This window comes from Cavia porcellus, unplaced genomic scaffold, assembly GCF_034190915.1.
Source record: "Cavia porcellus strain 051 isolate PalLab524CR breed Dunkin Hartley unplaced genomic scaffold, mCavPor4.1 scaffold_4, whole genome shotgun sequence".
In the NCBI taxonomy this organism is placed as follows: domain Eukaryota; kingdom Metazoa; phylum Chordata; class Mammalia; order Rodentia; family Caviidae; genus Cavia; species Cavia porcellus.
In genome coordinates this window covers 45,364,023-45,391,119 of record NW_026947487.1, presented here as the reverse complement: position 1 = coordinate 45,391,119, position 27,097 = coordinate 45,364,023, and the positions used below count along the sequence as shown (strand labels likewise).

The following is a 27,097-nucleotide window of genomic DNA, read 5'->3' as shown; positions in this document are numbered from 1 at the left end:
CAGAGATTCAAAATCATCTACCTTTCTGTATCTAAATGATCATAGTAAATAGCTATTAAACAGTAAGAATATCTAATAAAACAGGTCCTTATATTTTCTTGAACTGTACTAAAAACTGCAAAGTTGGGGGCTGGGGATTTAGCTTGGCGGCATAAGCGCCTGCCTTGCAAGCAGGCAGTCATGAGTTCGATCCCTGGTATCAATAAAAAGGAAAAAGACAAAAAAAAAAAAAAAAAACTGCAAAGTTTTGGTTATTGTTGTTGTTTTGTTTTGTGCTTCAGATAGGGTCTCACTATGTATTCTGGGCTGGTCTTGAATTCACTATGTAGCCCAAGCTGATCTCAAATTAGAAGAAATTCTCCTTGTCAGTCTCTTGAGTGCTGGATTACAGGTGTGCATCACCACACACAGTAAAGGTTTTATGAAGTATTTTACAGACTGCATTTGATGAATGCACCATGAAAAGCATTGCTAGATGTTATACATCAAAAATCTGTTAAATATGTACCACAAATGATGATGAAATTATAAAGATTAAATAAGAATCCCATTCTATTTTCTGTTCCACAGGCCAAACTGCTGGGATGGAACTCTAACACTCTCATATGTTCTTCTGCGCATCCTTCTATGGGTAAGATATCCTTCTTGACCCTCATTTCCTGGCAATAAAAGGGTAATAAAAGTACCTACCACAAGAGTTTGTGAGACTGGTAAATTAACATCCTTATGTTGTTCTGCATAGTATTCAGAATGTAATGTAGTATGTACTCAGTAAGTATTAGCTATAGGTATTGTCACCTAGTTGGGCCACAGGCCAGACTGCAGTCAGGAATGCAGGAGTATGGCCCTATCTAATGAGAAAAAAAAAACTCTATCAAAACAAATTATTTGTACCTGAAAGATCTCTCTTCAGAGTTACTTATATATTTCTAATTAGTGTACAAAGCCAAGAAAGTTCATCATATCAACTGATCTTTGGGGTGGGGAGTGCTAGGGATTATACCCAGAGCCACACATGCCAGGCCACTGAGCTACACCCTCAACCATCAAGTAATCTGCTGGTCATAAAATTTTCTTTTAAATAAAGCACACACACATATAGTTAAGAATTTTAAAAGTACTAAAATGACACTCAGGTGCCTGCCCGAAAGGTAAGGACAGTTAACAATCTCCTGCATATTCTACCAGATAGGCTAAGCATAATGAAGATTATATACATAAATCAGTTAAACTAACTTTAAAATTCACCATCTGCATTAACAGCTTTAGGCAAACATCAAATGGGCAAAGTGGCACTATCATAACAAATGGTCTCAAGTCCTGTACTAAAACTATGCCCAGAACGCGCCGAGTAGAGAGAAAGGAAAGTGTAAGGAGGATGTGCAAAGACAGTGACATTAAAAGAGGCAGCACCAAAAACTACAACAATTTTTTTAGTGTGGCTCAATCACTCAATATGTATGGGAGTTATAATAAACAAAGCTATGGGACAAAAAGTCCAGATGATGAAAAGACTTAACTGTCATTTACAGAACTAAGACTTTCTGCTGTATGTAGACCATAAGTGTGGGACACTAAAGGGGAGGAAAATATGAAACCACAATTATAAATCAGAAGCCAGACCTTGAAGACAGAAGGGCTCTCACACATCAGAAGAGATATAGAGGGGCTTGCAAAGCAGCCACTTGGTGACTATGTTGATGATGGCATCAGGAATACAAAGTTTCCTCAGGACATTGAGTTCTTTTTTTTTAATCCATTCTCTCTTTTCTATCCTTCCTTCTCCTTCCCTAGGACTAGACCTTCACAAGTATGGTCTAAAATAATAGCTGGCACTTCCCTCCACCAAGAGACCAACAGAAGAACTGAGCTGACACATTCCACTGGATGCTTGGTGGAGGTGTGGCACCAGAACCCCAGCTACTAAGTGTATCGAAGAGTTCTGAGAGGGGCATACCATGATGAGCAAGTTCATCAGTCCTAGAGGAAGACAGCTTAAGACTGCACCAGCTTACGCTTACTATCAAGGGATTTTTGAGCCCACGGGTCCAAGTGAACAAAATGAATTACTAAGGATAACGTTAAGGGACGAGGATTTAGCTCAGCGGTGTAAGCACCTGTCTGGTGAGCTTTCAGTCATGAGTTCAATCCCCAGTACCAAAGGAAAAAAAAAAGATAATGTTTAACAGCTAATATGTAAGGTATGTGCTTTCTCTATACTAGCACTGGAACAAATCCTTGCTGTACACTAATCCATCTACTACAATCATTTATCCTATAAAGGATATAAAGCCTATAAAGTCAATTCTAATAATATGTCCATTTTGCAAGTGGGAAAATCAAGGCTTGGTGAGGCCCAATCACTTTGCCCAAGTTACTTACAAAGTTAACTGATAATGAAGCTGGAGTTTATACTCAGTCACATCAGAGTACACTATGATTTACTAAATCAAAAGATTAATGATATATCAGTGTGTTTCAAACACTGTATTATTAATGCCACTTAAAATTATTATTATGAAAACCACATTGTAGTACACATAGTACTGGCTCATATTACCTTTAGGCTCAATGAAACTGGTATTGTTTCAACTAAATTACCATTAATTTCAATTTGGTAATGATTAAATTTCACTTGTTTCAGTGACATGATACAAATCATTAGTAAAATGTGGAAGGTCAATGATAGGTTCAGATAAGAAGCAATTTATTTAACAAACATATAGTGCTAAAGAACAGGTCAAGTTGCACTTCAGACTGTAACAATAAACAAAACAGATTAGCATTTAATGAATGGCTGGCTTCAAGGATAGAATGAGTCCCTAATGAGAAAAGCTCAATTAAACACCACCAAGTGAAGGATATGGCCACCGACCTGGTCTGATTACACACCTCTACTAACCAGTAAGTATGAAAAAACATCCACCAGTGGTTAGAGAAGCCATACAATTTCTCTACAATTACTTTAGGCAAATCTAACACAAAGTAGACAGCAAAGATAGCAAGTAACAGATTTGGTTTCAGGTATCTGCAACAAAATAAGTCCCTCTTACTAGATCCCAGGGGCTCTCCTATCTTTTTAAATGTCCTAAGCCAAGACAGTTATGACATTTAATCATTTAGTTTTTAATAATCATCAGTGGTCACCAACATGGAAGGTAAATCGGCTGTGCCTTTAACTTTTCTATGAAATGAGAGCAAAAAGAAGTCCTAGACCAAACTCTGCCAGCAGGCATAAAAAGAATATTAAAAGCTACTCCACAAGCTCAGAGAAGTCTCAAATTGCCATACTTCATAATGATCCAACAAGAACAATTCTCAACTGAGGCGAACAGAGTTCACCTCATATCCACATCCACACCATCAGAGTTATCAAGAATCTGCCAGGCCACTGGCTGAATAAAGACTCTCATTTAGGGGTCAACCCTGAGTGTTATCTTTAGAGGTAAAGAATGAAAGGTCACTAGATTGTTGTACAGTACTATTCTACTAAGCCTGAAAAGTTGTTTAAAATAGCCAATACACGTTATCTTGAATATTATTAATTTTATCAATGAGAGCCCATTTCTAGCACCAATTATAGGGAGGACTGCTACCACTGATTACAGAAAAATGACTGAACCACTTGTAGTATTCCCCCTTCCAGACTGTGGCCTCTATGTTAAATGGACCTTTTTTTGATACCATGATATCATCAAACTCACAACCTCACACTTGCCAGGCAGACACTGTGCCACTGAGCTATATGCCCTATTTATTAAATGGAAACTAAGTACTCCAAGAGTGTTACTAATTAGGACAGCTGGTTAGCTTTAGACTGCAATGCGATACAAGTGTACACAAACAAATACAAAAGAACTTCAATGTATATTGCCTCTGGTGAAGTTTTTAAATTATAGATTTCATAAAAGCAAATTCTATTCATACCTAATCCATCTAAACCTGCACTATCCAATGTAGTAGGTATTAACTACATGAAGATACTGAGCACTTCAAAGGCTAGTCAAACTAAGTCATCCCAGAAAGTATAAAAGATACACTGGATTCAGAAGACTTTATTCAAACACACAAAATCTAACCCAGACGTGGTAGCACACATTTGTAATTCCAGCACTTAGGAGGTTAAGATAGGAGGACTATTGAAAGTTTGAGGCCAACCTAGGCTACATAGTGACTTCAAGGCCAGTTTGACTTACATAGTAAGACCCTCAGAGGGAGAAAAAAGATCTAAAGTGTCTGAATATTAATACTGCTTGTATATCAAAATAATTTTTTTGAGACAGGGTCAACTGGTGTGGACTCATCTGGCACTCTGACCAGTTATACTGTCAGAACAATAATGCTGTAGAGTCTCAACCAGAACTCTTCTCCAGACCTCTCTGATGCTCACATTATCAGGAAACCATGTTTTATTTCTGATCAACACTTCAAATCCCATTAGCTCTATTACAACTGCCAAATACAATCACGTATCATGATTTTAGTTGAAATTCCTTTGCCCAGAAATTTTCAATATGCATAATTGCCTTAAAGCCAAATAAGACACATTAAATAAATGAAACAACAACAACAAAAAACCCAATAGTTTAATTAAAACCTTCCAACTGCCTAGTGTTTGAAAAAGAATGTTATACTAACTATTCTGCTAAAAGGGAAACATTAAATGTATTCAATTTTTGGTATAGAAATAAATACAAAATTAAAAAGACAGTTTGTGGTCTACAATGCAAAATGGAACAAAGATTGGAAGTTATGATGCTAGAGTAATACATAATTACTCAGCCTTAACACGATTGGGGGGGTACTGGGGATCGAACTCACAACCTTGGGCTGCGCAACTTATACGGCTGAGGTAAATCCCTGATACCCGCCTTAATACAATTTAACCTGTCCACTGAACATAATATGAAAACAAGGAAATTTTACCATTATAACCTAGTTGTTGAGCGTATTATCGAAATACTTACTTTTTCATCTGGAGTATGTCTCACTGAACTGAGAGTACGGGACACAATTAAGCATTGTCTTGAACAGTGTGGAACATGCTATAAAAAAAGAAGGAAAAGAAAATGAAATAAAATATTTCTGTTCTAAAAAAAGTGAAATAAATGCATAAGTGAGCTTTAAAATATTTTTTCAGGGTACTTCTTCCAGCTTATGTCTATCTAAAATGTTTTATCAGTCATTATACATAATTCTAAGCAAAATACCGTAATTTTGGGAAATGGTCATAACTACAAACTTATCTTCTGGACACATAAGAAACACCAAAGGTATCAGAACAATCTCCAGAAAAAATGCAAAAACAACAGTCAATGGGCCAGGCAGATCTAAAGAAAGTTCTCCATAAGCATGAGACTAATACAGTTACAAATGTCACCTACACAAAGAATTTTACCAAATAAAACAAGAGTGTATCCTTGAAGCAGTTTCAATTCACAAAATAATAAAAATGTGTTTTGCTTGCTGATTTTTTTTCAGCACAATTTATTTTTCTGGCACAAAAGGAATTTGATAAAAATGCAAAAGTAATATAACAATCAAGTTATTACTAATATATCACAAATGTGGATACAGTACATCTTAATGCTTTACAATATTAACAAAATGACTCACTGGCAGGGTATGGTGGTGCACGTTTATAACACAGCTCTCTGAGAGGCTGAGGGCAAGTTCAAGCCAGTGTGAGCAACTTAATGAGAACCTGTTTCAAAATACTGTAAAAACTAAAAATGCCTAGGGACACAGCTCAGTGCAAAGTCCCTGAATTTAATCCCCAGTACTACAGAGGGAACCAAAGAAAGAAAGAAAATGACTTAAAAAGTATAACCAAGGTTTAAGAAAACAATTTATCCAGTAGTCACTAGTAAAGCTAGACTCAAAAATAAAGGAAAAGAAGAAAAAATAAGCAAAAAGCAGCAAATACAGTACTATCTTTCTTAATTTTCTAAGAGGATAATCACTCAAGAAATAATGTTTTTAACACATTTTAAAATGAACTCAAGAGGGCTGGGGATTTAGCTCAGTGGCATAAGTGCCTGCCTGCCAAGTGCTAGGTCATGAGTTCAATCCCTGGTACAAAAAAAAAAAAAAAACTCCAGGGAGAAAAATCAGCACCTCCCGAGAATCAGCCATGCTGGGAACTAGGAGGATCCAACAAGAAGCCAACCAGCCAGCCTTTCTGGTAAGCCTTGCAAGCTGCTCAGCCTCCAGAAAGAGCAAAGTAAGTGCCTCCCATGAGGGTTACCCTCCAAGCAACCAGCCGGTTTGGGGGATAGGCTGAGTTGATAGCAACTAAGGATCATAAAGCACCTAAATGCTTGTATTGTCTGGTTGATTTTGCAGGCCTGGGCCAGAGGTCTGAGCATCTCTTAGGAGGATGACAGTATGCAACACAGCAAATTTGTTTTGGGAGATTTTTCTGGAGTTTTTGTGGTGTTTTTTGTGTTTTGGTTTTTTTGTTTTTTGTTTTTTGGGTTTTTTTTGCAGTACCAGGGATTGAGCTCACGACCTCACGCTTGCCAGGCAGGTGCTTAAGCCCCTGAGCTAAATCCCCAGCTCCTCAACATAGCAAATTTGGGGGATTTCCATCTTGCTTTGAAGGCCAACGGTGTTTTCACAGTTTTGGTTCGTTCTGATTGTTTTGCTCTATTCAATATTCTGTTTGGGTTGGTTTTATAGTGCTCTGTTTTTGGTTTGATTTTGCTATACCTGACTGAATGGACAACTACTGTGAAGATAACGAGATTTACTATGGTAGCTATTATTGTTATTCTGGCATTCTGCTCTGAAGTTCTATACCAATTTCACTGCATTGTCTTGATTGGCTTTGTTCTGTCTTGTTTTGTTGCATTTTATTATCTTTAAAATAAAAAATAAATAGATAAATAAAATAACATGAACTCTAAAGATGTAAGCAATTAAGCCTCAAATTGCAAATTGTAATCTCTAGCAAAAATGAAAGAAAGTAACAGACATGAAAGATACCATTTATAAAATAAAACCTTTACACTACCAACTAAAAGAACAATGAACTCAAAATAGAGAGAAAATTGATTTTACTATGTTCCTATTAAAGACCAAGAATATCTCATACCACTGGGCGGGGTGGTGCATATCTGTAATCCTAGTACTTGGGAGGCTGAGGCAGGAGGATTGTTGCAAGTTCAAGACCAGCCTGGGCTACAAAGTGAGCTCAAGGCCAGCCTGAACTGTATAGTGAAACCCTGTCTCAAAAAGACCAAAATAAATAAATAAATAAATAAATAAATAATAATAATAAAAGAATATCTCACACCAATTATTCTGAGAAAATTGAGTCTCAAGGCCTAAATTTTCCAAAAGGTCAAAGGGATAGGTTTGGTTTGGTTTTGTGGTTTTTTGTGGTGTATTATTTTGTTTTTTGAGACTGGGTCTCACTATGTAGTTCAGGCTGGCCTTGAACTCACAGCAATGCTCAGTTTCAGCTTCCTAAGTACCAGGATTACAGGTGTGTGCCACTATGCTGATGAGGGATAGGTTTTGATGGTTACAAGATTTAAGCACAGTCAGGTGAGGTGGCACATGCCTATAATCCCAGTACTCTAGGGTGCTGAAGCAAAGGATTGAAAATTCAAGCCCTGCCTGAGTAACAAAGTGACTTAGGAGATCCTGTCTCAAAACAGAAAATAAGAAATGAGCTGGGGGGGAGGGGCAAGGGTTTAGCTCAGTGGCATAAGCACCTGCTTGGCAAGCATGTGGTCGTGATTTCAATCCCCACTACCAAAAAAAAAAAAAAAAAAAAAAAGAAAAAGAAAGAAATGAGCTGGGGATGTAGCTCAATACAAAGGCCTTGGGTTCAATCCCCAGTGCTGTTGGGGGGAAAAAAAAAAAAAAAAATATATATATATATATATATATCATTAATAAATCAAGCATGTGTAACTGATTCCTGACCGCTGAAATCAAATGTGTCTTCAAGAAACAAAATCTAGGGGCTGGAGATTTAGCTTAGCAGCATAAGTGCCTGCCTTGCAAGCAGGCAGTCGTGAGGTTTGATCTCTGGTAACGAAAAAGACAAAAAAAAAAAAAGAAACAAAACCTAGTCAGGACAGAAATTTATTCTAATTCATTTTAGAAAATGAGAATAAATGGTGATGCCTTGTATGGGGGAAGGAGGACTCAGAAAAGAAATACTTCATTGGAAAGAACTCTGAAAGTAGAATCAAAGAGACTCGAGCTCAACCTCATATCATCATGACTTGAACAACCTACTCTCTGCCAACATATAAAAGCTCAGATGACTTTTCTCTAAGTTCCTTTACTCCCCTCATCCACTATTACTCAAATTCCAAGAGCTTAGTGCATGCAAGAGCCTCGGATGCTTTACTGAAAGACAAGTACTTCACTCAAATTGAACAAGGGTTCACAAAGATGATAACATTGGCCTAACAACTCGACTATTCAGATTAAACGAAGAAAAATTGCAGGCAAAGTGCTAATATCAATTTTAATAAATAATGAATTACAATTTTCAGTTTCTAGGCAGCTTGCAGAACAAACACCTCAGGTTGTATAGATTCTACCTCACTAGATGGGCTTATGAAAAAAGGAGTAGGCTAAATTTGGCTCAGAGAATTTCTAACTTAAAATGATTCAGAAATTTCTAAGTAAGCACACTCTGAGGAATGTTTGGGTTAGCTGAATCAATGTACCTTATATTCACTTTCAGAAAATTCTGAGTAATGTAAAAATACACTAAAAAGCACCTATGTCACACATTTCTTAAAACTAAATCAAGTCTATTTCAAGTTATATTTGGCCAACACAGATGATGGACTCCTATGGGTAACCGAGAATGTGATTTCTGGAATTCTTTTACTACTATTTAAAAATATTTGGCTCTAAATATCTAACAATATATTCTGCCACTATTACCCCCCCCCAAAAAAAGTATAAGGGCTGATGGAGCTCAGTGACAGAATGCTTGCCCAGCATGCATGTACGGTAGGAAAAACAAAAAACACTCACATTAATTAAATAGTATGGAGGTCCTTGGTTAGCCAGTAACTAGAAGTAGAAATCATTAAAGCAGGCAGAACCATAAAAGTAGAACAACTAGCCAAGAAAAAAAGAGACTGAGTCCTTCCCATTGTTATCGGGTAGCTTGCTTTTAAAAAGTAGCTGTCAACTATACAGTGCTGGGTTCTGGGTTGCTCACCTCTCCTTCTCAAGTTAGATTACAGATTTTCCTCCTCTACAACAAAGAATTGAATGAAATGGACAAAAGGCAATGAATAGCAAAGTTTATTCAAAAAAGCAAAAATGAAGAGTAGGGAAGAAACTGGCTCTGCAAAGTGAACTTGGGCTGTGTAACGAGAAAAAGGGGTAAGACCAAGGACAATAGTACTCACTACTGTCAGACATGGTGGCACATGCTGTAATTCCAGGACTCAAGAGGGTGAGGGAGGAGGATCACTGAAAGTTCGAGACCAGCCTAGGCTACAAAGTGAGTTCAAGGCCAGCCTGAACTGCATAGAGAAACCCTGTCTCAAAAACACACACACACACAAAAAAAAAAAAAAAAAAAAAAAAAAAAAAAAAGGAAGAAAATAAAAATAAGAGAAAAAAGAATACATGCTGCTTCTCAGAAAAACAGCATGAGCTATTGTAGAAAACTATCTTAGCATCAGCTCCTCATGGCAGCTTTTTTATTTTTACATTGTCCAAATCCCAAAGAACTTAAGAGAACTTCTACATCTGGGTCCTAAGAAGAGTACTGGGATCCCACATCTCAGGGTGAGATCAGGCCTAGGCCATCCTATAGAAAACCTGCTGGAGTTCTCTGGAGAAGTCCACCAGCGGGACTTTGGGGACTGTTCTGCACATGTGTCCAGGATCCCGTAATTAACAGGTCACACCTATGGTCCCTGCCAGCTTTTGCCACCCCTTACCACTGCAAGACTGAACTGGTTTGGAGTCCATCACATTATAAGACTTTATTTCTCTATTCTGGGAAACCTTCATGGAAGTTTAAAAGTAAAGAATCAGAAATCAGACAATTTTTGAAAAGTCACAGCATAAAACTTTTTTTTTTTTTTTTTTTTTTTTTGGTACCAGGGATCGAACTCACGACTGCCTTGCTTGCAAGGCAGGCGCTTATGCCGCTGAACTAAATCCCCAGCCCCTAGCATAAAACTTCTTAAATGCACGGAACAAGTTAACTAATTTGGGCTACTATAGAATTTTAACATTTGTTGTTTTTGTAAAGCATATTAACAAACCAGGTAGAAGCCCAGTCCAAAGTTCTTTTAAGATAATTTCAAGCCTCAAAAGTGCTGAGGAAAAACTGTAATTGGTTCCATTTGTAACAAATTTTAAGCCTATTACACCCAAAAGAAGAAAGGTCACTTTCCAGTAACATACTACCATTGATTACCTTCCTCAGAAAGAAAGATTTCCTGCAAGACCTGGGCCACATCTCACTTTCACGGCTCCATAGCACTTCACTTCTCTAGGTACCACTTAGTTGCCATCTGTAAAATGTAGGTAATGATACCTCTCTGCTTTCCAACAGACTTGTTAAAAAAGATCAAATGACTCTTTACAAATAATAAAGTGTCAAAAACAAAAGTACCACACAAAACTAAAAGCAAGCACGTAGCTTTCCCCTCCTTTCTTAAAATTATACCAAAACCATTCAGAAGTTATCATTAGAATAAACAACGCAGTCATTAAGAGACCTGGGATAGACAAGCAGTTCTGACCTGACCAATCTTGAACCTGGCATTCCCTAGGTACACAGGAAATTTCCTCATCTGCAAACTGGGGATAATAACAGTACTTATCTAGGTCATAATGCTGCTATAAAGATTAAGTAAGAATGTGTACATTTCAGTCAGTATACAGTAAATATTAACCAAAAAAAAGGAAGGAAATACAGCTTTTAAATAAACTAAATGCAGGAGCTGGGGATTTAGCTCAGCGGCATAAGCGCCTGCCTTGCAAGCAGGCAGTCGTGAGTTCGATCCCTGGTACCGATAAAAAGAAAAAGACAAAATAAATAAATAAATAAATAAATAAATAAATAAACTAAATGCATGTCTTCCAGCGAATGCAAGCAGGAAAACAAAGTACCTTCACATTCAAGATGTTGCCATACTACGTAAAAAACTAGAAAAGCCACTGGTGATTACCTTAAAGAAAAACTTCATCATTACTTCTTCTAAAACCAAAACTACTGCTGCTCCTAACACATCCACAGCAGCATTCAGGTGAACAGCATGTTAATTCAAAGAAGAAATGACCTCAACACAGTAGGTTAATAGAATCATAAGATGATCTCACCAAAATAAATGTAAACACAAATTAATGCTTCATCTCTAAATTTGCAAGAAATTCTGTTCTCCAGTGTGTGCTTTATGTTCTTTATGCCTCTTACTGACACTTTCTGAGAAATTTTTTCCTACTATAGAAGTCAGCAAACCTGCAACCTTACCCTATAGATGGGGTGAATCAAGGTTCCCTATCTCCACTTTGGGGGACTCTCCTTTGACCTTATCCAGTCACAGAATTCACAGTGCTTCCACCTCAGCCTCCTAGCATGCTAGGATTACAGGTGTGGGCCGCTAAACCTAGTTTAGCCCCACTGCCTTGAGGATACCCTTAAGATTACATAAAACCCCAAACCCAGACCATAATGTGCCACTGTCTAAAGGGCCTGACTCTATTCTCTGTGTACTTTTTTAAATTCAGTTTAAGAAATTGCTTTATGCCTTTCAAAATAAATAAACATTCAGGCAAGGAAAGGCTTCTCATTCGTATTTCATGACCTACACTTCAGAAGCTTCAGATGGTCTGACTTCAGCATTTTTACAGACCCGAATGACCTTCCAAGGACTTACCATCTGAGTACAGATTTTCTTTCAGACCTGGACTACTTAGTCTTTGGGAGCTCAAGAGCCTTCAGTGGCTGCCAATAGCTGAACACCTATTATTTGAGAGAAATTTGGGTCATGCTTCCATAGTAAGGAAACAAGGCTAGCTCAAGAACTGGCCCACTCCACAATGACTCCAACCAAGTCATTCCTTCAGGACCAGGCCTAGCAGAAGTTGCCAGTGCCCATGCAGACCTCTTCACCTAGCAGCACGGCGCCCCCCAGTTCAGAATCCAGAGCTCGGGTCACACCTGCCTTTCCTTACTCATAGGGCCACGGACTAACACAGGGTTCAAATGGTGAGTTTCCCTGGTCAAGGCGGAGCCAATTTATCAACACAATCGATACTTCAGTACTGCATGTCCACCTGCAGCTACTCTGCACCTGAAATGGGCAACAGTTCAAATTCAGATATGCTCCAACAGTAAGACATACTAGACTGCGAAGACTCAATACCTGCTACATGGAAGTCATAGTGGCTGGTGTTTCAGACTAAGCTCCTAAAACGAGGCCCCAATAGAAAGGCAAACAATCACTCAAGCTCAAGTTCAAAGTCTAAGTAACAACTAAGCTGCTTGTCCAACCTTTCCAGAAATTCAGATCTGAAAGAGAACCAGTGATTCCCAAACAGGCCAGTTTTAAATGGCATAACAATGATGTTCCCCGGACTTAATCCACAAAGAAAGGTATCCTAATGCTACCTGAGGTTAACCAATCAGTTATTTATTTTTCAGTTTTCTGTCTCCACCTCCACTATACAAGGAAAGGAACTTTCAAAGGACCAATTCATTTTTAATTTCTTACTTGTGTCTTCTTCAGCCCTGTTTTGTCTCGGCTAATCGGAACATTTCCCCTGTTTTATGGAATGAAATGATGCCCAGTTCTAAAAATCAAAAATAAAGTCAACTAAGGTCTTTAAGTTGTTGTTTTCTTCCTTTGACATACCAAAAATGTGAAACAGCCATCAGTAAATGTTTACATTTACATGTTAAAATACAATTTTGAATGCATTAGGTTGAAGACAAACGTATCATTAATGTCATCCTTTTTACTGTTAATATGATGAATGCTAGAAAGTATTACCTTTTTTTTTAAATTTTATTTAAGGAGAAAAAGAAAAAAAGCAGAAGAAGGGTACAGGTTATACAGAATTTCAGGAAAAAAAATAAATAGTAGGAAATCACTAGTTAATGGATTACATATTGTCATCTTAGAAATATTTGTTCAAGTTACAAAATTAAAGCATATAAAGTGGACATTCAAACAGTGAGACTGCAAACAGTTCTGTTCAATGATCCAACAAAACTCAGTAATATCATTGTCTATCTTTTTTTTTATTTAAAGAAAGATTAAAACAGAAAATAGGTAGAAATAGTACATACATTTAGAGGAAAAAAAAAGAGTAAGAAATCACTAGTTGATGTTGTCGTTTTACAAATAGTTGTTCAAGGTATAAAAATGGAACATGTAAAGTGAGAATTCAAACAGAGAGACTGCAAAAAGTTCTAATCAACTGTCCAACAAAAACTTAGTAACATGGTTGTCAATCCTATACATTTAAACATACATGCAGTTATCCATATCTTCATTTATGTTTAGATTAAACAAACTAAAGCAGGTTAAAATCATTTTGAACAAATAATAATAGTATTGCTGGATTTCACTTCATGACACTCCATGATCAGCACTGGGTACTGTAGTGTCTTCTTTTTAAAACTGAATTTAAAGAAAGACTAAAAAAACAGAAAACGGCTTGTAATGATACATACTTTCAGGATACTAAATTGGAGCATATAAGGTGGGGACTCAAACAGTGAGACTGCAACCAGTTCTGTTCAACTATCCAACAAAAACTGAGAAATACGGTTAAACATATATGCAGTTACCCATATCTTCAATTATGTTGACTTTCAATAAACCCAAGCAGGCTAATATCACTCTGAACAAAGAATAACACTGTTGCTGGGTTTCACATTATGACACTCCAGGATCAGCACTGGGTATTTTTGTGTCTCCTTTTCTTCAAAGTATCTGTTGATTTCATCAATTGTCATAAGATCAGTTCTCATAAACTGTTCATAGATTCTACACATGCATGGGTCTTAACATGTATTTTTTTTTTAATTTTGAAAGTAGCAATTGTGCAACAGCATAAGACAGAACAAATCCAATCGAGACAATGCTGTGAAATTGGTACAGCGTTTCACAGTAGGATACTGGGATAGTAGTACTAAGTACTATGGTATATCTCTTTAATTTAACAATAGCTATCCAGTCAATTACATATTGTTAAATCAAACCAAAAATACAACATTGTAAAATGAATTGAGAATACTGAATAGAGCAAAAGAAATATAACAAAAAGTGAAAACAACCTATGCCTTCAAACAGAAGATAGAAGGAAATTCCCCATATTTGCTATATTGCATATGGTCATCCTCCCAAGAGATGTTGAAATATCTATCCCCAGTAGGTAAGGGGGGAGGGGGCAGGTGGAAGAAGGGTGCTTGATTTTCATCTCCCGTGGAAGTTGGCTCACAGGTAATGGTTCTCCTCCAGGCCCAAACTGCAGGTGCTTATCAAGAGGGCAGGTGAATAAGCTGCCCAAATCCCTCCATGGCCGGAACTCTGGAGCACTGTTCTCCTCCTAGCCCTCATTGCAGACGCTTACCAAGAGGGTGGGGGAATAGGCTGCCCAAATCCCTGCATGGCCGGAACCGTGGAGCTCTGTTCTCCTGGCCCGCGTTGCAGACACTTACCGAGAGGGCGGGTGAATAGGGTGCCTCAATCCCTCCATGGCATTGTCTATCTTATACACTTAAATATACATGCAGTTATACCGTTTAGAGCACTTTCTTTTCCTCTCTTTTGTACAATGACTATTACACATTTTGGGTTTTATTACTCCCACAGTTCTTATTGCTTTTTTGGAAGAGAGTAAAACCAAATGTGACATAACAGAACAGAGTCAGTCAAATCAAAAGGATGGATATAATAGATAATGTAAAAACATAATATAACAATGGTTACCATAACGCCTCCTGCTATCTCAAATAGAATTGCCTATATCGTCAGTTATGATAAAATTGAACAAAACAGTAAAGAACGAAACCAACAAAACCAAAACATTGGAGACAATACAGGTCTTCAAAAGTAGATAATAGTCAACCAGAATGGGCATCATAATGAATCCCACTATCTTCATAGCTGTTGCCTAAACTTTTGAACCTGGTACTATCAAGCAAAACAGAACAGAGGAACATCAGTCAAAACAAGATGGTGAGAGCAATACAGGGCTTCAAATCAAGTTAATAGAAAATCAAAGTGAGTTACTGTAATACATCCTGCTATTTTTTTATTTATTTTTTCCTTAATTAAAAGGATAAAAATAAAAAAGTAAATAATAAAGTGGAGATTGAGATAAAAGAGGGCATAACAACAAAACAGCGCAGATCAAACATAACCATTAAGCAAAATAGTGTTTCACCACAAGACAATCCCAACATAAAAGTAGTTACTATATTGTCTCTTTCCTTGAAATCTTTGAGTATAACTTCGTATACTGTAGCATCAAATATATCCAAAGAATGTAAAACCATTCAAGAGAATGACAGTATTACAAGGTATTTAGAATCAACTAACAGAAAATCAACAATGGTTTCTGTATAATCTCCTTGTCTATAAAAGTTTTTGCTTATACTATCACATATAATAAAATCGAATAAGATAGAACATGTTAAGACCTATGGAGACAGAAGAACAAAAGCTTGATGGGACTTCAAAACAAGATGATATTAAATCAGCATTACCCATTATGACGTCATTTTCTCCAAAATAGCTGTTCCTATCATCCAATCTTCTCTGCCTCAATTCTGTTGAGCTCTTTTTCTGTCATTAGTTGTCAGTTTGTCTTCTTCATTTTGTTTTCTGCTCCATTCATTGTGGCCTCTCTGCCACTATTTCTGGATTCTTCATATTTTTCTTTTTTAGAATATCCTGCAGTATTCTCTGTAGAGTTGAATTGGTGACTGCAAATTCCCCTAGTTCCTCTTTATCCTGGAAGCACCTTGTTTTTCCATCAATTTCCAGGGATAGTTGTGCAGGATATATCAATCTTGGCTGGAGGTTATTATCTTTCAAAGCTTGAATTATTTCCCCCCACGCTCTTTGTAATTTGATGGTTTTTGCCGAGAAGTCTGCTGTAATTCTGATGGGTGTTCCCTTGTAAGTGATCTGTTTCTTGTCTCTGATGGCTTTTAATATTCTGTTCTTATATTGGATTTCTGGTATTTTGATTATTACATGCCTGGGTGTAGCTCTGTTTGGGTTGTAGATGGCTGGGGTCCTGTATACTTCATACATCTGAGTATCTTTACCTTTTGCTAAATTAGGAAAATTCGCCTGGATTATTTCTGCAAATAGTTTTTGTAGTTCATTTGTTTGTGTCCCTACCTCTTCTTTTATGTTCTTAATTCTTAAGTTATAGATCCTCTTATCATCTTCTAGTCTTTGTATTATTGCTGTTTCTTTGTTATTTTTAAGAAGTTTTTCATTTCATGCTCCCATATTACAAATCTGCCCTCCAGTTCAGATAATCTATCCTTAGTTTCTTTCAAGCTGTTATGCCAGTTTTCGATAGAGTTTTTAGTTTCCTGGTAATCTCTTCGAACCTGCTTCACATATTCTATGTTTTCTCTATTTTCTCCATCAAACAATTCTCCCTTTTTTTCTGTTCTTCCATTCTACCATCTGTTTTTTCTTGGGTGGTGCTTACCATTTCTCTAACTATTCTGCTTATGTCTTGCTTCAGGTCATTAATAACTTTATTCCTGAACTTGTCTATGAGGCTCTGGAGATAGTGCTTTATGTCTGTTGGTGCCATGTCTGCTATTGCCTGTTTCTCAGGATCGGGGGCCGAGGAGCCTTTCTTGTTGCTCCCTCTTCCCATATTCTTTGTTCCTTATATACAAGTGTATGTAGGAGGCCCAGCTTCCTTCCCTGTTGGCCACAGTCTGTTTGAATTGTGCCAGCTAGGTGTTCCCGCCCACCGCAGCACACCAGGGAGTTGTGGACCGTGCAGCCTATGCAGGGCCCACCCCTCCAGGTCAACCTACCGAAGGATTCACTGCTAGGGTGTACCTCCAGGCGCTGGGACCTGGGTTGTGCTAGCCTACTGGATCTCAGCCAGCAACGTCACATAGGCTAGGCACTGCTCACCAATCCCGCTTGAGAGGGGGATATGTGACTGAAGTCACTACAGCCTGTTCCGGCAAGTCCACCCGGTCCCAGAATGTCCTCTGTTGGAGCCTCCTAGATTATGAAAGAGTCCCAGTTTACCTCACTCACTGCATATCGATGCACACCTCCCCGCCCGTCTGGCTCTCAACTCCCTGCCCAGAGGATTCAGACTCAGCAGCGGTGGCAGGAAATTCAAATCGAGGCTTCCAATGGCTTGGGCTCCAGCTTCCATGCTGAGGCTTTATCTGTTCCTGTTATAGCACCGGGATTGCATTCCCAGTTGGTTTCTCTCAGCCCAGTTCGTTCTTGGGTCAGCAGAGTATATCTCCTCTTTCTTAGGATTCCTCACTCCGCACCATTCCTGGATTCTAAGCTGGGGCTCTCAGAGAGCCTCCATAGCTGCTGTTATCTGTCCGCCATGTTCTCCCAGAAGTCTTCAGAAAGTATTACCTTTGCAGCCCACCTCATACATCATTTCCACTGGAGGGCACTGACCTGCACAGTTGTTCTCAACACCTCATCACCTGGAGAACTTGGAAAGAGACTGCTGAATCTCTTTCACACACAGGTCCCCAGATACCTGACAGATTTGGGTGTGCTATACATGGCACAAGCAACTCCAACACACTCCCAGCTGATGCTGTAGCTGATGGTTGGGGAACCACACTTTGAGAACCACTGCTCCAGGACACCAGAAGAGTAAGACCAGATCCATTCAATAGCTTAACTTTTGCCCCAGCCCTATCCCACTTTCTTCTCTCTTCTTGACCACCATTTGCACAGAAGTCCTTCTAAAGCTCTGTGTCTGGGGAACAGACCACCCACCTTCCTGAAACTTTTGTTTATACAGGTGATTTTCACAAAGTGCCAGGTGTAAAACACCCAACTACAAGGAGAATATAACCACATTTTGTGTAAAACAAGTAACAAATTATTCCTTACATCGCTAGTTGCCTTTATATAATATATTCTACCCATACAGTACCAGCACAAGATTGGTTTATCCCAATTAACTAAAATTCCTTACCATTTAACAGGGTCATCAGTATGGCTTACTGCTTTCCTTTTTTCCGTAACTTCTACAAACACTGAACTAGTATTTTGTGCTCAAGAGATAGAAATATGCCCTTTCTAGCCAGATATAGTAACTCTTCCCTGTAATCCCAACTATTTGGGATGCTGAAGCCAGGCGTGGTGGGTCACACCTGTAATCCCAGCACTTGAGAGGCTGAGGTGGGAGGATCATTGCGAGTTCAAGACCAGCCTGGGCTACAAAGTGAGCTCAAGGCCAGCCTGAACTGCATAGAGAGACCCTGTCTCAAAAAAAAAAGAATATGTGGAATGCTGAAGCAGGAGGACAGCAAGTTCAGGATCAGACTGGGCAACTTAATGAGAGCCTGTCTCCAAAAAAATTAAAATGGGGGCTGAGGATTTAGCTCTGCAGCATAAGCACCTGCCCTGCAAGCACACGGTCCTGAGTTCGATCCCTGAGTCTAAGAAAAAAATTAAAATGAGTAGGGATGAAGCTCAGAGGGAGAATGCTTGCCTAGCATGCCCAAGGCCTCGGATACAATCCTCAGTGGAAGGAAGGAAAGATGGAAGGAGGGAGGAAAAATTTGTTCCTTCTCCTTCTTATAGCTAAGTTTATTAAAGATAAAGGTACTAAAGACAAATGTAAGTGTAAATCCTAAATATACCACTTAATCATGTGATTTTAGACAAGTTACTCAACTTGTCCATACCTCAGCCCTAAAAATGAGAATCATTTGAAGGCAGTTTGATGATTCAATGAAATAATGCATATGAAGGCACCTTTCACTCTCCCTCTGCATTTTCAACAACTTCAGAATCTTCTACTAACCTTATGATGTTGGTTTCTCATTTTCTCTTTTCTACACTCATTACATGACCAGACAAACCACAAATAAAACCAACCAACTCTCTGTATCTCAAAAATGCCATCAAAACAGTTATTTTTTTAAAAATTTTTAAAGCAGTTATTTTAGTATATAACTTATATCTTGATTTCCTCTCCCAAGCCTCAGTTCTTCTCTATCTCTAAGATGCTGCCATATTCAGGAGCTTAGAAAAATGACTTAAGAAAATAACTTTAAGAGACATTCTTCATTGCAATGTTAATTTACATACCATAAAATTTACCCCTTTAAAATACATATACAAGTCAAGGCAAAAACTATCATCACTACTGATTATACAACATTTTTCATTGTCCCAGAAAGGCACCCCATAACTTAACAGACACCAGCTTCTTTCTCCTTCCAGTCCCTAGCACCCATTAATATTTTGTTTCTATGTATCTGCCTATTCTGGAGATTTCATATAAATGACTCATATTCCTTTTGTGTGCAAGCCACCACCCTATCATGAGTACCATCATTTGTAGCTTGGCCTCCTTCAACAGTCTACTGACTAGTCTCCGAGATTCCACTCCTTCATCCCCACTAAGACATTTGACACACAAAACATAAACCAAATTTGCTTCAGCTGCAACAACTGGGCTCAGTATTAGGTAAGTTCTGAATACAAGTCTCCATGCGACCCTGTACTACCTCCTCTCCTAGCACCTCTTTTCACACATCTCCCCTCAACCACACTGCCACACTCCTCCCCTGATTACACCAAATGCAACTGACCTCCTAGCTTCTCACTTAACATTGCTTCAGTCTGGAATTCTAGTCTGAATCAGTTTTCTGTTCAAATATCACATGCTCATCCATGTCTTCCCACATTCTGGAACCATTTCAACAACTTCATTTCCTTCACTCTCTTGATCAAAAATGTTACAAACTTTCACCCTTATTTAGAAAAGGGGTATCACAATTTTTACCACTGTGCCCAGTCTCTTTAAAAACAGAATGAAATCTAAAAAAGTAGAAAGACAAGTGTTCTCCTATTAAGATACACTTCCATTTATATGTAGATATCTATATATATTTTATCACACTAGAAACTGGTTTATGTAATAACCCTAAAAGGTTTTTCATTTGTTTGTTTTTTCCCCAAAAAATGATTTGTCAGCGATTTCTCAAAATATTTTACCTCTGGACATTTCTAAAGCACTCACACATGATTAAACATTCTCTTACATGTTTAGTGATTACAATCATGAACGTTAAGAAATCTATAGCTTACGCCTTTAAACTCTGTGGATACACCATACAATAAGACTTTTACTCAAGTCAGAGACAATTTACAATTGGCAAAAGTAAGGCTTTGAAAATACCTGTCCAAAGTTCACATTCTACCTCTGACAACTGTGTTCTCACATTACTTAACTATTCTGAGCTCTGTTTCCTCTTCTGTAAAATTAGGATTTTTTTTACATTAGTTGTTATATGAATAAAACATACTATATAAAAGCCATACATGGCAAATAAAAATTCAATAATTGTACCAATTACTATAAAACCATATTCTCTAGTCACTGAATGTACTTAGAAGAAATTAGGTACTTAAATAAAATGTGTTTAGAAAGCTGATACATAAAACAAATAAGACTTTAAAGGCAAACACTACATAGATCCTAAAAATAAACAAACCTTGTTAACTGCCTCAAAGTACGGTCTGAATTTTCTAGAGTAATCTATAGTTACCTATCTACTTTTCACAACTAAAAGGTTTGCAAAGTGGGGAAAGGGCCAGGAAGAGTTAAAATCTTCAAAAAGTTCTGCTTCAAACAGATACAGGAGAGCACATTTCAAGTTCATAGAAGAAGAGAAGAGAGAAGTTAAGCAGCAGCTCAGGTTTCCCTAGGAGTGACAGTAAACTTCAGAGATGCTTCCCACTTCAAGGACAAACTCTTTGCTGGTCCAAACATAATACTACTCTACTGTCACACATTTAGCACCTATTGTATCAAATAGACAAGATGCAATCTCTGCAAACACATCAAAGGGAAGAAACTAGATAGAAAACATCAAAGCTATGACACAGTGTGTGCACAAGTATACAACAGTGAGAACAGTTAACAACTTCCTCTCAGACTCTCTGATTTAAAACATCAGTGTCATCCCTCCTACCTTTAGGACCAACACTTCTCACTGCTCTCTGGGAAACACCAACCTCATAACAGGGTCAATAAGGTCCATTGCAGTCTGATTTCTGTCCAACTCTCCAGTATAGTCTAGTTCAGCAATGGCAAACCTCTTAGCGACAAAGTTCAAACTACAACCACAAACCTACTTCTTTATCACAGTGCCAACCCTGCAATTAAACCTGAATACTTAAGTTTTAGTATAAAAAAAAAAAACTTATACATTAACATCTTTTGTCTTAAAAGAAAAACAGCATGCATGCCATAGGCTTGCCACCACTAATCTCGTCTGTACTCAAGAGCTTCAGTAGGCTTTTCTCAGGTCTTCTAACCTGTGTTCTAACCCTTAGCCATGGGACCCTTACATGTGCTGTTCTCTCCTAATACCATCACTTCTCTTTCTAAAGAAAAAGGTCACTTAGTTCTTCAAAATTTGTCTGAATTTTTACTTCCAAAGGAAAAGATTCCCTTAAGTTATGTAGTATAATTAAGAGCACTAGTTTTCTAGAGGCTGGAGGTATATCTCAATAGTAGAGCCCTAGCCTAACACACACAGTCCCTGAGTTTTAGTCCCAGAATGACCAAACAAAGCACAACAAGAATTACTTCTAGAGTTCTAGGGCTGGGGATTTAGTTCAGGGCATAAACGCCTGTCTAGCAAGCGCGTGGTCCTGAGTTCAATCGCCTGTACAAAAAAAAAAAAAAAAATCAATAGAGTTCTAAATCTTAGGTCTGTAAAAGCTGTACAGCTTTGAGCAAGTCACATAATACTTTGTACTTTAATTTCCTCATCTGTCAATGAGAATTATTTGGCTATTGTGAGAAATGAATAAATTAAAGCACAATAATAATTATCTAGGGCAGATCTCAAAATAGTCTTGACCTGATCAAATCCCTCTACAGTACCAGCATGTCTTCACATTAGCACTTCACATTTGACACTTACTTGTTGTCATTACTAATAGATTAAAATTTTTAAGAACGCAAAAATCATGTTCATTCTGTAGAGCTAGAACACAGGATGTATTCAATAAAGATGTGTTAAGAAACAATAGCTAATTTATTATTCAAAAAAATGACCTGATATACAAAGTCTCACAAGTATGACTCCAAACTCCAGACTTTGGACAAACTGCCTCAGTTTGTATCTTACAATTGCAATTGACATGCTCACCAATGACTAAAAGACAAGTGAATTATAACGATAAAAGAACAAGGAGGTTTAGCTCAGCAACATAAGCCCCTACTTGGCAAGTGAAGGGTCCTGAGTTCAATCCCCTAGTACAAAAAAAAAAAAAAAAAAAAAACCTAGTAAAGTTAAAAGAACAAAAACTAGCTTGGTAATACCAAGAACAGTAAAACCAGGCATTCTGATTCTGAGGCTAAGCAAATATAAATGCAGGCATTACTTCCAGTTTTCACGCCACCCACATGGGCCTCAACTGCCTCTTCTTGGATTCCACAGTAAGCATGCATGAAGCCCTGGGTTCCATCCCCAAAATCCCCCCAAAAAAGTTAAAGATAGGAAAGATCATCTCAAAATGTCTTCCAATTCTAAATTTCAATGACCATAAACCAAGTTATGTGACGGGTTTTTTTAATGTAGCAGTTTGTAAACGATTGTTTTAAACAAAGTTTAGAAAGCACATTGAACCAGGTGACCGGTGGCTTTCTGAATTGTTCAAATGACTTAAACCTTATTAATAAAAAAGATTAAGTAGTCTATGCCCGGAGATTTATAAGATTCCACGTGAACTGGAAAATGAATTAGGAAGTACAACACCAACCTGTAGATCAAGCGGCCAACATGACACCTGGGTTGAACAGTGGTGTACAATGTATTTGAAATCAGGCTAACCACTACACAGAAACAAAAAACAAATTCACAGGATGCATTTCACATACAGTACACCATGAAGTCATAGGATTTAATCAGGTTTTCAACTCACACATAAACATCAGCAACCCTGACATCGAATAATATTTTAAGATAAACTCATAACCCTAACTCTACTTGAATAATTATTTTCAACGTCCCTTCAAAGCTGGGGCGAGGCAAGAGAACACAGGAACTGCAAGGACTCTAAAACACATCTTGGACCGCTTAAGGGGAAGTACAGTACCGAAAGGCACTGGAATCTAACCATGGGCCAGTGCACTGGTACTGCCACAAGGCCATTAGATGTATGAAGGACAGTAGAAAACGCACTTGCGCCCGCCTCTGTAGGCCACTGCCCTCCAAGATCCGCGGAAGTAACCACGACTGCAAGAAGGGACATCGCCCCCGGCCTGCTCTGGCTCAGACTCCCGGATGGAGGACGAGCAAGCGCAGAGCACATACTGTGGCCGAACCCAGGACACGGGGACCGACAGCAGGGGCACGACTATCGCTCAGGGAACCACGGGGCTGCGGGATTCGGCAAGCGCCCTCCGGCAGCAGCCGCGGAGCAGGGTTAGGCTGGAAGCCCAGTGAAGACCTGGCCCAGGAAGCCTCGGCGCTCCTCACCTTCAGGGTCCACAGTGCCCCGCTCTGCATCAGCTGCTTCGTTGGCGACCGCCCACGCCGTCCGGTGGCGACCAGTGCTAAGTTCCCAGCCCAGAGCCCCGCCATGGTCGCCCCTGTAGACTGGCACTGAGTTGACCTCTCACCCTGTCGAAGGGGGTGGAGAAGGGGAGCGCCTGTATCCTAGCCAATCAAGAGCTAGAGGCCTCACGCCCCGCCCCTGTGTGGGCAGGGAAGGAGGTGGTCTGGCGGAAACGCATGGGGCCAGCTAGCTGCTCTGCAGAGGGTTTAGCACTAGGACCCGGAGGGAGCAGATGAGCGGCCTGTCGTGCAAACAACTCAGGAGGCCAATGTGCCCAGCCGACCTCAGAGGGACCTCAGAGACGGCGGGACTGGCTAGAGTTGGGGTGACCAGCCTAGGAAGACTCAGTGCTAGCCTAGCTGCCATTTAGCAAGTAACCTGCAGTCCTGATAGTGTCAGTGAGTCACCTCCGTCCTAGGCCAGTCAGGAATTTTGAGAGTCCTAGGCGCCAGACACTTCTGTGAGTGTGAATTGGAAAACACCTTTTATTTAATTTTTTTTTAAATTTGTATGAGTACATGTTTTCAGTACATGATGACTACATTCATGGTGAGGAATTGGTACTTGTAGGTAACACTTTTTGGGGGGTGGTGTTGTTTGCTAAACACTGATAACTAAACGTTCTTGGTTTAGAAACCAGAGACCCTTGCTCTAGTCCTCCCTCTGGCACTTGAATACCTGCATGTCAGAGGAACTCACCATAATCAGAGTCAGAGTCAAGATTCTCTTGCTTGCAAGCAAGAATGCTTATCAGTAAAACTACTAAGAACCAGACCTTGTCTTAGATACTTCATATTCAGTCATATTTTAAAATGTATAAAAACAAGCCTAATATATTAAGTCCTATATTGAGGAACTGAAACCACACAAAAAGTAGTGATTCAGCTAGTAAATGGTTAAACTAGGGTTTGAACTCAAGAACTCACCCACCGCACAGCTTCAACAAAGCAACATTTGTCTTTTAGATGGAGAATTTTAAAGCAAATCTCAGTAAACCATCTTATTTCTAAACACATGTCTTGACTATCATGCCTCTCCTAGAATCACCTGGAGAGAGTAACAAAGCTAGGAATAATCTAGAGGAAGTTGTAGCATGGTACATGCTAAAAGACATATAAACAAATGAGGGTATCCGAGAAGTGATACTTAATGGATTTTAAAATGTAAGTAGAAACTTAAATGACAAAATGGAAAATGATTATCAGTTTCACAGATTTTTTTTCAGTTTTGTACCTAAGGCTAAATTCCTTTCCTATCTAAGAAAATGCTTGCTCCTTGGTGCTCAGCGTCTGCCTCTCTCTCTCTTTCCCTCTCCCCCCACTCCATTTTTTTTTACTCTTTGGGTTGGTTTTCTTTTGGTCCTGTTTTCCTATTGTTTCTTTCATGAAAGGTACTTGCAGCAGAAGACACTTGTCTCTCAATCTCTGTTCTCTACTTGTTCCTATTACAAGAGAATTTCTGAGTTGCTCTGGGCATGACCACCACCTAAAAGGTGTGATACCCAGCCTGGCTCCTTTACCATAAGATATGACCATGTAAGTAGGGATGTAAAGACTGTGCCATTAAAAAGGATGGGGTGTGTCCCCCATGTTCTATTCTTCCTAAATAAAGATATGTTGATGGGTGATGAAGCAGCTGCATTAACCCACAAGATGGGATGAAACCCATGACAAACACAGTAAAATCACCACTTTCAACACTTTGGACAATATTAATGCCTCTGTTCCTAATATAGCCTATAATTCTAATACAGTTTTTTCAGGAAGTATAACTGACACTTTGAGCCAGAAAGTTCTGTCTTATGTGTGCTGTGTCTCACAGTTTGGGATGATTATTATCTCCAAAACCTACTTCCTATCAATAATGTCTTAAAATAATTGCTCCATATATTTTGTCCAGTTTTCTACTCATTCATAGTGGGAGGAGTAGCCTGGCACTGTTATCTATCCTACAACTACCAGAAGTAGAAGCCATATCTTAGTGTTTTGAAAGAGTGTTACATCATGTTCCTGCTTCTGGGCTACTCCTGAGAAATCAAATGCCAGCTTTCTTTATCTCACCTTATTAGCTATCCTGTTTCTATTCTGCCACTGTTTATTGGTTATAGAGCAGAAAGAAGTCAGGATTATAAATTATGGAATCATGAACAATAATATCCACAAAAGAGAGCAAAGCTGTACTCCACCTGGAGACCCTGAACTTTGAACTATATATATTTGGCTCTCTCTGAGGGCAGATAAGTACAGATTAGATGTACTGAGCTGGAAACTGTTACCTTCCCTCTTTGGCTTTAGGCTACAATTAACCAAAAAGGAAATCCATAAGGTATTTAGGAACCTACTGTAAAATATGTATCAAAGTTTCCTGGAAGTTCTCAGCTTGTCCAATCTCGACTCTGTTTTGATCTACTACTAGATGCTTGACTACAGAGCTATACTGAGGCAACTGTATCTCACTGACAGCTCTGTGGAATGCTTTCTGATACTCCATTTGGCAGTCACACATACTTGGCTTCTCCACTATCACTCAGACTCCAACTTGCCACTTCTGCCAATGCTTTAAGCAACCATTTTAATTCTTCTTTTTCTGGTTCTCTGAAGAGTCCTTGGCAGTTTTCAAGGATTACTAGACTCTGATTCTGAAGTGACACTAATTCCTACTAACCCAAAATGCCCTTATGTTCCATCAGTTAAAGTAATTCTTTATGGAAGCCAGATAATTAGCAGAGTTATGACATTAAGTCCATCCTAAAGTCATCCCAATACATTTCTGAGCCAATTAGCATTTCTCAATTCCAGAAGGTCTAGTTGGAATAGACATACTTTTTAACAGAGTCCACGGTCCATAGCCATGACCTTTACTATGGCTTTACTTCCCACAGAATCCTGATATGCTTTGTAAGGGAAGTGGAAGTTGCCCATGACTATTTGGTAGATGAAAAGGTAGGCTGTAGCAGATTCCTAATTGCCCCTAATATCTGTCCTTCCCATTTTCTAGTACAGGAACATTCACACTTTAGCTGGGAATATGGCCCCCATGTGGAATCTGCATTTCCCACCTTCCATTGGAGCTAGGTTACCAAGTTTTAGCCAAAGAACAATAGGCAGCAGGGACATGGACAACTTTCATGTGATGCTTTTAAAGGGAAGGGACACAGTTTCTACTTTCCCTTCTCTTTCCAGCTTGTCAGAACATGAACACAATGATGGGGGGTGAAGCTGATAAGGAAGTCAAACAGGTGGTGAGGAAGACAATATACAAGGAGGTTTTAGGTACCTGATCTTGTGAAGCCACCATATCTTATG

The 27,097-nt window shown here is 38.8% G+C and overlaps 1 protein-coding gene across 5 annotated transcripts in view; it reads right to left on the bottom strand.

Annotated features, from left to right (window-relative positions):
* The window catches only part of Pcca (propionyl-CoA carboxylase subunit alpha), a 402,547-nt gene extending 378,640 nt beyond the window's left edge, over positions 1 to 23,907 (bottom strand). For all 5 annotated transcript variants that reach the window (XM_023560628.2, XM_023560629.2, XM_003477596.5 and 2 more), the window contains exons 1-2: positions 23,714 to 23,907; positions 4,968 to 5,045 (exon numbers count right to left, since the gene is read on the bottom strand). In XM_023560628.2, coding sequence (XP_023416396.1) covers positions 4,968 to 5,045; positions 23,714 to 23,818 — 183 coding nt within the window. In that variant the 5' untranslated portion in view covers positions 23,819 to 23,907. The remainder of the gene's footprint in view (positions 1 to 4,967; positions 5,046 to 23,713) is intronic.
* Between the last annotated feature and the right edge of the window lie 3,190 nt (positions 23,908 to 27,097).